The 10,441-nt window shown below is 44.5% G+C and overlaps 1 protein-coding gene across 1 annotated transcript in view; it reads right to left on the reverse strand.

The window, feature by feature from the left end:
* The window catches only part of ADCY1 (adenylate cyclase 1), a 240,049-nt gene extending 230,604 nt beyond the window's left edge, over nucleotides 1-9,445 (reverse strand). Inside the window, exon 1 of the mRNA XM_069959698.1 lies at nucleotides 8,615-9,445. Coding sequence (XP_069815799.1) covers nucleotides 8,615-9,223 — 609 coding nt within the window. The 5' untranslated portion in view covers nucleotides 9,224-9,445. The remainder of the gene's footprint in view (nucleotides 1-8,614) is intronic.
* Nucleotides 9,446-10,441: the final 996 nt, after the last annotated feature.

Consider the following 10,441-nt stretch of genomic DNA (forward strand, 5'->3'; position numbering starts at 1 on the left):
CGCAGAGCCTGCCCGAGCCCCAGTGCAGCCCGGATACTTACCCTTTCCTGCAAGTCCCGCTCCTGGACCCGATCCCGGGACGGAGATATCGCCTTTGGAAGCCCAGCGTGCGCTCTGCAGAGATGAGCCCAACGCCCATAGAGAATGACGGCTTCAGTCATTCTCTAAGGCCATCGGACTCATCTGTGGTAATTTGCATACAGCGCACGCTCACCTTCCGGCGCAGATATCTCCGTCCGGGGACAGAGTCCACGAGCGGGACTTGCAGCAAAGGGTAAGTGTCCAGGGCTCCACCAGAGGGGTCGGACGGGCTCTGCGTTGTAATGACGGGTAAAGGGTTCTCCTTAAGTATACTGCAGTAATCTCAAAGAGATATAACTGCAGTAATATTAAAAGTCCCTCAGGGGGACTAAAAGTTAAAGTATAAAAAAATAAATAAATAAATAAAGTTTTTTACTAATAGAAAATCTCCCCTAATAAAAGTTTAAATAACCCCCCTTTTCCGATTTTATAAATAAAACACGGACATGGAATGCCTGTAACGGACTCTCCCCTGCCCAGGCAGCATCTGTGAGAAGATGCTGGGAGCGGGGGAACTGTACAGATAGGCGCTGCACTGTAATGAAGCAGCCTTGTGGCGCTGTCATTACAGTGCAGCGCCTTCCTGTACAGTTCCCCCGCTCCCAGCATCTTATCACACATGCTGTCCGAGCGGGAGGAGAAGTCCATTACAGGCATTCCACGTCCGTGTTTAGTGAGGAACATGGAACGTGAGAATGCAGCCTAAATAAACGTATTTGGTATTGCCGCGTACGTAATCGCCCGAACTATTAAATTATCACATTACTGATCTCGAACAGCATGTGACATAAGAGGAAAAACCTGCCAAAAGGCAAAGTTGTGGACTTTTGTCACATCAAATCCAGATAAATTGTAATAAAAAGAGATCAAAAGTTGCATATATGCAAGCAAGGTACCGATTGAAAGAAAGAACAAATTATAGCACAAAAAATTACACCTCACACAGCCCCATAGACCAAAGCATAAAAGCATTATTATAGAGCAATTTAAAACACATGGGGGGAGATTTATTAAACATGGTGTAAAGTGAAACTGGCTCAGTTGCAACCAGATTCCACTTTTCATTCCTCACAGATTCTTTGAAAAATGAAAGGTGGAATCTGATTGGTTGCTAGGGGCAACTGAGACAATTCTACTTTACACTATGTTTAATAAATCTTCCCCTTAGTTTTTTAAAAGGTTTTAATTTTTCAAAAGCAGTCAGATAAAATAAAATTTATATAAATTACATATCGTTGTAATCGTACGGACTTGAGGAACATATATAACATGTCAGTTTTACTATAGGACGAAAACACGTAACAATTTCACTGCGCAAATAATTTTTTCCCGGTTTCACAGCATACTTTATGGAAAAATTAAGTCTGCCATTGCAAAGTACACTTGGTGTCACAAAAAATAAGGGCTTATGTGGGTCTGTAGGTGAAAAAAATGCAAGCACTTTGGCTTTTTAAACATGAAAAGGATAAATGAAAGCGCAAAAATGAAAATTAGCCCAGTCCTGAAGGGGTTAAAGTGTCACTGTCATAAGTTTCACACTATAAATCTACAAGGGATGTGAAACAAAGCAAGTTTGAAATTTACAATTATTATTTATTTTTATTATCATACTTCATATCAAACAAAGCTATCTTTATCTGAAATCCAGGTCCTGAAGGCTGCTTATCTTGTGCTAACTAGAAAGCTTCCTTCAGGAGACTGGACCTGGATTTCAAGTGTGTATAGCTTTGTTTTAAAACATGAGAAGTTAAAAAAAAAAAAATACAAAAAAAAAAAAAAAAAGGTTTTTTGTGTGCCGTCCAATTTTGATGGTTACAGCAAGTAACACCTGATCACTGTATCACAAAAAGGTGAAATAATTTGTGCTTCCCTTGCTTACCACTTTCAATGGAATCTGTTATTCATGCTACAAACTGCTGACACTGTTAGCTGTAGAAAAATCCTTTAATTCTCTGTTTAAAAGAGCTAAAGAGGCTTTCCTGAGCTCCTGAATAGCTGCAAGCTGGAATGTCTCCTCTCTCCTTCTTCCTGCTTGATTGACACCTGGAGTCCCAAGCCAGATCGGGTATGGGAGGGAGAGGAAGGAGGTTACAGCTTGCTGCACAGGAGCTTAAAGTGACTGTACCACCAGGCCCAGGCTGAAGCACTGGAGGCGGGCCGACCCACCCTTAGTGGGAGGAAACCCATGGAGGGGCTGGGGTTTCTTCCCACTGGGGGTGGGTTGGGCCGCCTCCAGTGCTTCTGCCTGGGCCTGGTGGTACAGTCACTTTAAGAAAGCCTCTTAGACTCTTCTTACTATATAATAAAAGCATGTTTTTATGTTTTGAAATCACAGACAGATATATTAACCTCTTAAGGACATATGACGTACCGGTACGTCATATGTCCGCACTAGCACTTCAAAGCGGGGCCGCGTGGCGATCCCGGGTGCCGCGAGTAGCCCGGGACCGCTGCTATTAGCGGGCACGGTCTGATCGCCGTGCCCGCTAATTAGCTAATCGGAGGCAGCTGTCAAAGTTGACAGCTGCCTCCGATTACCGGAGGCAACGTTTCCCTGGTGTCTAGTGGGGGAGATCGCTCCTCCGGGACCTTGTCCCGGAGGAGCGATCTCCGTTACTAATGCCGGCCGGGGACGCGTCCAAGATGGCGCCGTCCTCGGCTCGGCACTCGTTCGTTTTCGGCTGCAGCAGCCGAAAGCAAACGAGTGCCGATCTCATGGATCTCTGCAGCATATATATGCTGCAGAGATCTCAATGAGAGATCCAAGTGTATATACTAGAAGTCCCCCAGGGGGGCTTCTAGCATATGTGTAAAAAAAAAAAATAAAGTGTTGTTAATAGTAAAAATCCCCCTCCCCTAATAAAAGTCTGAATCACCCCCCTTTTCCCAGGTTTTAAATAAAAGTAAACAAATAAATAAATAAATAAACATGTTTGGTATCGCCGCGTGCGTAATCGCCCGAACTATTAATCACATTCCTGATCTCGTACGGTAAACGGCGTCAGCGCAAAAAAATCCCAAAGTGCAAAATTGCGCATTTTTGGTCGCATCAAATCCAGAAAAAATGTAATAAAAAGCGATCAAAAAGACGTATATGGGCAATCAAGGTACCGATAGAAAGATCACATCATGGCGCAAAAAATGACACCTCGCACAGCCCCATAGACCAAAGGATAAAAGCGCTATAAGCCTGGGAATGGATCGATTTTAAGGAACGTATATTGGTTAACAACGGTTTGAATTTTTTACAGGCCATCAGATACAATATAAGTTATACATGTTATATATCGTTTTAATCGTAACAACTTGAGGAACATGCATAACAAGTCAGTTTTACCCCAGGGCGAATGGCGTAAAAACACATTTCCCCCAAATAAAAGAAATGCGTTTTTTTTTTCAATTTCACCACACTTTGAATTTTTTTCTGGTTTCGCAGTGTACTTTATGCAAAAATTCAGCCTGTAATTGCAAAGTACAATTAGTGACGCAAAAAATAAGGGGTCATGTGGGTTTCTAGGTGGAAAAATGCAAGTGCTATGACCTTTTAAACACAAGGAGGAAAAACCGAAAACGTAAAAACGAAAATGGGCCATGTCCTTAAAGGGTTAAAGTTACCATGTATCTCCCTGATATAACGCCTATCCAACAGTGCCAGCAGTTTGGTGAACGTGAATTGCAGCTGATTCCCTTTCAAGATATCTTGTAATCAATGGGGAAAAAAAACGAACGAAACAGGTGCAAGGCTTGTTTTAAGTGGTAATCCAGCGAAAGTTTTTCTTTCAAATCAACTAGTGTCAGAAAGCTATATCAATTTGTAATTTACTTCTTTTAAATAATCTCAAGTCTTTCCATACTTATTAGCTGCTGTATGTCCTGCCGGAAATGTTTTTTTTTTTTTTTTTTTCAGTCTGACACAGTGCTCTCTGCTGACATCTCTGGCCGAGACAGGAACTCTGTCTCGGTTTTCTATGAATCCCCATAGAAAACCTCTCCTGGTCTGAACAGTTCCTGTCTCGGCCAGAGATGTCAGCAGCGAGCACTGTGTCAGACTGAAAATAAAACAACACTTCCTGCATGACATATATTAGCTGAAAAGTATGGGAAGACTTGGGATTTTTTAATAGAAGTAAATTACAAATGTATATAATTTCATGACACCAGTTAATTTGAAAGAAAACGATTTTCACTGGACAACCCCTTTAATGCTTTTTCCATTTACACTTTTCCCTTGTGAAATATGCATTAAGTATTTTTAATAGTATCTTTCCATGTGCTTTTTTGCTGCCTTTTTTATCCTTCATTTTTCCCAAAGCCCCTCTGTACCCTCAATCTGACTCTCCCAAAACCGCTTGTACCATTGGATAGCTGCTTTTAATCCAAGATCTCTCCTGGGGTCTGTTTTGCAGGTGATGCATTTATTGTCCTAAAAAACAACTTTTAAACTTGTAGCCCTGTTTCAAATTGGCATGCCCTACAGGACCTATGTCTTAGGATTGCGAGGCCCCTCAGTCTCTCCTCTCCGTCTTCTTCATCAATAGGAATGCCCCTAGAACAATTTCTCCTATCGGTCACCTGTCTGAACACTGCACATGTGTTGGATCGTTAAGGCACCTATGCAGTGTTCAGACAGGTGATGAATAGGAAAAATCCTCATACATACCTGAACAAAATGCTATATAAAGGAAACCACATAAAAAATGCAGCTGACCTAAAATATATCACCCAACAAAAATGCATTGCAGATGCATTTTATGTTTCACTATAGACTTCTATGTAACATGTCACTGCAGCTTTTTTGACAAGAAAAAAAAAAAAAACATGAAAAAAGCTCTACACTTTTTTTAATGCTTTATGTTAAACAACCCTTATGTATCATGTACATGGTGGTTTTAACCCTTATGTAGGGTCAAAATTATCAGGAAAAGTTTTAGGCAGAAAGCAATAATTTTGATCTTTTTTATTTGTTTTCTACTTTCTTTATTTAGAGAAAAAAAAAGAAAAAGAAAAAACATACAACATAATATGGAAGAAGGTAGCCAATGTGTATGTAGGAGACAATGATTTATTCCAGTAGAGGTACTGGTCAGCTCGAAAACTTGGAGCGTGTTAGAAAACTCTTAATCTTTGAGCTGCAATAGCAGAATAAAGATCTATGTGTTTTCTAGAATATTTGTGCATTTTCTATGAATAAGAATAAGGTGAATAGAATACAGTCCCCCACACAATGATTACTCACATAATTGGTATGTGTCTACCTACTGTATACAATGTATACAGTTTGTCAAAGAATTGTCTAATTAAGTACCATTGCCACCTCCATTGTAAGCCCAGTCCGGTGGTAAATGTGATATTGCCCACACGATCACAGAGGATTGTTCTGATGGGTGGTAGGATAGAAGTTTCTGGTATTTAGTTTTCTAGCACATGCTTACATTCACAGTGGCTTACTAATATGTGTAATTATGGACAGTAATACACATATTGCTCACAGTCATATACTATGTAACATAGACACTACCATCTGTCCATGATCGGACCAACAATGTTGTCTATAAACCACAATCTTTTCTTGCCAGGAAATGTTTCCACTATCAGAAGAATATACCATATATCTGTTTATAAATTAGCATTACTCTCAATGGAATATGATCTAATTGTTGTTAACGGCAATTCACATGGATTTTTGCAGGTCATCTACTATCTTGTCAGCACAGATGGAGTATTACTAGACAATTTAAAGGGGTATTACCATCTTAGACATTTATGGCATTACCACAGGACATAGGTCCCAAATCAGGGATCTGCACCTCATCCCGCATGTCATGAGGTGGTCAAATAAATGGGAGGTACAAAATCATAGTTGCTGTGCTTCACTGTATCTGTAACTCACTTTCTGACAGAGCACATTTATGGTGTGTTTACACAGAGAGATTTATCTGACAGATTTCACCTCTTCTCAAATCCATTCCTTGCTTTGGCTTCATGAATCTGTCAAACAAATCTCTGTGTAAGGGTGGGTTCATACTGAGAAATTCTCGTGAATAATGTCCGCGGAATTCCACTGTGTCCACGCGCACGGCCACGCGCCTTTCTGCCAGCTCCATAGACACCATTTTATGGGCCGGTGTATTCCGCTATCCGCCGAAAGAAGTGACATGTTAGTTCTTTCGGCAGATAGCGGAATACGCCGGCCCATAGAATGGTGTCTATGGAGACGGCGGAAAGGCGCGCGGACAGACAGCTTAATTCCGCAGACATTATCCACGAGAATTCCTCAGTATGAACCCACCTTTACACTCCATTAGTTAGGCCGATGCAATGGCGATCAGCAGCTGTTATTGCGTAGATAGAAATGAACTTTATGTAATCTTATGACTTTAGCAGAAGTTCCCAGTGGCTGAAAATGTTACTTTAATCTCAAATGTCACACCATCTCATGACAAAATGACTTGGGTAACTTCAAAACTGTTGTGACAGATCTCTTTTTCTCCTTCAACTCCTCTGAATTGTCTTGTGTCTACTCCATAAAGTAACTATCATATGGATTTTTATGGGATTTTGTTTTTTTAACATAGCTTTCCCTTTAATATTTTCTGGCTGAACAAAGGTCACAGAAATTTGATGTACAAGATGTATTGCACAAAATGTGTTACAATTGTGGTTCCAGTTGTGCCAAACAGGTGGTGTACAAGCCACGCACCAAATGTATTAAAGGGGTTGTCCAGCGAAAATCTTTTTCTTTTAAAGCGTAACTGTCATTTCAGGGTCATTTTTCTGAAAACATTAAATAACAGTACAAGCGATTTTAAGAAACTCTGTAATAGGTTTTATGTACTAAAAGAGTTTCCTTCTGTACTGAAAAAGCAATCTCCCAGCCTCCCCCCTCACATCAGAAGCAGCAGGATTTCTGTCTCCATTATGTGGCTATGGAGAAGGGAGGGGCTGTTAGGAGTAAATGAGCACGGAGCAGTCCTGCAAAGCACAACACCCTGCAATCTTCTCTCAGTAAGTTCATAGATAAGCACTGACCTTTCTGACACCTGAATTTAGCGTTTTAGGTGCCCAGAGAGTCTACAAACAGCTGACCTTCATGTCACTTCTTCCTGCTCCCTCATCTCCCTCGGCCCCTCCCCCCGTCATAGGCTTACAATGGAGAGAGCAGAGCCCGTCTTCACTGGCTTCTCTGTAATGAAGACGTGTTTGCCTGATAATGCACAGATAAGAAAGTCAGGTAGGGAGGATGGGAGATTGCTTCTTGAGTACAGAAGGAGGCTTTTTTGGCTGATGAAACCTATTACAGAGTTCCTTAAAATCGCTTATACTACTGATTTCTGCAATAAAAAAAAAACATGACAGTTACGCTTTAAATCAACTGGTGTCAGAAAGTTATACAGATTTGTAATTTACTTCTATTAAAAAATCTCAAGTCTTCCAGTACTTATCAGTTGCTTTATGTCTAGCAGGAAATGTTTTATTTTCAGTCAGACACAGTGCTCTCTGAGGACATCTCTGGCCAAGACAGGAACTCTCCAGAGCAGGAGAGGTTTTCTATGGGGATTCCCATAGAAGGCCTCTCCTGCTCTGGACAGTTCCTGTCTCTGATTTTTAATAGAAGTAAATTACACATCTATATGACTTTCTGACACCTGTTGATCTGAAAGAAAAAGATTTTTGCTGGACAACACCTTTAATATATGTGACCTTTTTACACCCCTATGGAGGAGCGTGGCTAAGTGGAGATTTGCCTGACTGATTAGTCAGAAACACTGGAGGAAAGTAAAGGATCCAAGTGGTGCACATGGCATGGGGCCTTGTGCTAAATGCAGCAGCTCCTGTCTATGGGGGAGATTTATCAGTGGGTGTAAAATTTAGACTGGTGCAAACTGCCCACAGCAACCAATCACAGCTCAGCTTCCAGCTCTGGTGAAAGGAAAGAGGAGCTGTGATTGGTTGCTGTGGGCAGTTTGCACCAGTCTTAATTTTACACCCACTAATAAACCTCCCCCCAGGTGTCTACATTACAGATACAGGCTACATTCACACCCTATATTTGGGCTATAAATGGTGTATAATGGTGGGATCTATGTACCAGAAGCACCCAGACCTCTCTAAGCTCTTCATAATGAAGTCTGGGCTAAGATGATCTCTCTCCAGAGGTCTGGTTTGTTGTACCAATTATGTAGGCAAAAATAAAAAAAAAGCCCCCTGTAAGTGGCCTTAAAGGGATATACACAGAATGGCTACAGCACCTGTCTGATGTGAAGGAGTAAGAAGACCGAGCCCCTCCATTATAACTGTGACCCCCACATGTACCTGGAAGCTCTGGGTTTGCTTTGTTTTACCGACTCTTCATTGTAGACACTGGGGGGATGCCCAGTCTGCCCACCCCTGACCTCATAGGATGCTGGGAAACCCCGGGTCACCCATTCACACTGAGCGTTTCCCTATAGCAGAAGCTGAGCCGGCACCCTCCATCCCGGCCAGTGCAGCAGGTGCTCCATAGGTTTACACGGGGTTATCGCCTCATACTCACCGTTCTCCACAGCTTGTTCCTCTTGACACTGACAGACGTGGCCGTCACAATGATGTGAGACACAGACACCATGAAGCCGAAGACGATGGCCAGCAGGGTCCGCACAGGCAGCAGGGCATAGGACACGAAGGTCACCAGCATCAGCTGCCACATCCCTTGATCCGACGAAGTGGGGGGCTCCAAGCCGTAGGCTCCCAGGGAGAAGGGGCAGCACAGGAAGGAGAAGGTGAAGCTGAAGAGCAGGGTGAGCTTGACGATCTGCTGCAGCTGCGTTACCTGCAGGTACTTCACATTGGTGACTATGAAGAGGGACACGAAGATGATGCAGTGGACGGGGTGCGAGCCCTTGGAGATGCTGAGGCTGGGGCCGGACATAAGCTCCACCAGAGCCAGGGTGGCCGTCATGATGATCAGCACCGCCAGAGCCTTCAAGGTCGACGTCTGCTCCAGCTTCAGGTTGTAGTTCTGGAAGAGGGACTCCAGCTCCTTGCAGTCGAACTCGTCCTCGCATGCGATGGCATCCAGAGGGGGGGCGGGAGAGCAGCGGCACTTCTTCCTTCTCGTTTTGACTTTCTGAAACGGTATTTCCTCCATATCAGTGCCATTCATAAAGCCCACCGAGTCCTTGCCGCCTGCTCATCCGAGGTGCCCAGTGGCCACGGAGGGGGTAGATCACACGGTGCCCCCCTGCATGTGTGATGGCTGCACGGGCATCAGTGCACCGACGTGAACTCGCAGCGACAAACGGCACACTTACTGCAGCGAGGCCATCCCTTAGCACTGGCGGGGGAATCAAGGGGAAAGCACGCTAGTAGAGGCTGCTGATGGCTAACGGGGGATGCCCGGGGAGAGGGAGGTGTGCGCGCCTGTGGGTAGCGGAGATGGAGACACGGGAAACAAGCAGGTGAGAAAGCAGGAGATAGAATGAGGAGGTAATCCCCTTCCTACATCCAGGAGCATGTCACCCGGCGGGGGCTGGCGGCTGCGCACTGGGGCCGGACGAGCCAGACACGTCTCCACAATCCGAGCGGATTGACAAGCACCGAACACGGATTTGACAACATGAGCACGTTTGAGCCCGCGCCTCCCCCTCCCCGGGATGTGCCGGAGAAGGGCAGGCGCTGCCGCCGCTGCCATTAGTTCAGATTAGGCAGTTACCTAAGCGTCATAATGAGGGAGGCGTTACTGGAGCACAAAGCCTATTACTGGCGGCAGATGCCGGCTCCTCGCTGACATGTCCCCGTGCCTGGCTCTCCGTGTGTCCGTGGTGTCAGCCTAGTGATGGCAGGAGAGGCTGTCACCACAAAGGGTGGACGAGCCGTGAACGCCGAGATTTCCCGCCAATAAAGCCCTCACCGAAATGGTGTCCACACACCTCCCGAACACAGTGGAGGCGCCGCACCATCTAGGCCGGCCACAACACCTGGAGACACGTCCATTCCTCTCCAGCATGCAATCAGTCTCCCAGTGCTCACACCTGGAGCGGCCATTGGCGGTTCTGTCACATTTCACTGAAGGAATATTGTTGCTAAAGCAGTGAGGGAGGATAACCGCACAACAGGCAGGGCTGTATACCACAAGGATCTGTCAGCACTGCCGCTTCCATTATGAGTGGAGGAACCAACTAGGTGTGATTAGAGAGGAGCGAATTTGCCGAAGTTCGGGTTTGTAAACCTAAACTATCGGCTTCTGATTCCCGCTGTCTGCAGCCTCAGTGAACAGGGTGGATACAGCGTAAGGACCACCTGGAAAACTGGGATACAGCCTATGCCAATGTCTATCCCAGTTTTCCGGGCAGTCCGTAAGGCTGTATCCACTCTGTTCACG

The sequence above is a fragment of the Dendropsophus ebraccatus genome, chromosome 2, assembly GCF_027789765.1.
Source record: "Dendropsophus ebraccatus isolate aDenEbr1 chromosome 2, aDenEbr1.pat, whole genome shotgun sequence".
Taxonomy (NCBI): Eukaryota; Metazoa; Chordata; class Amphibia; order Anura; family Hylidae; genus Dendropsophus; species Dendropsophus ebraccatus.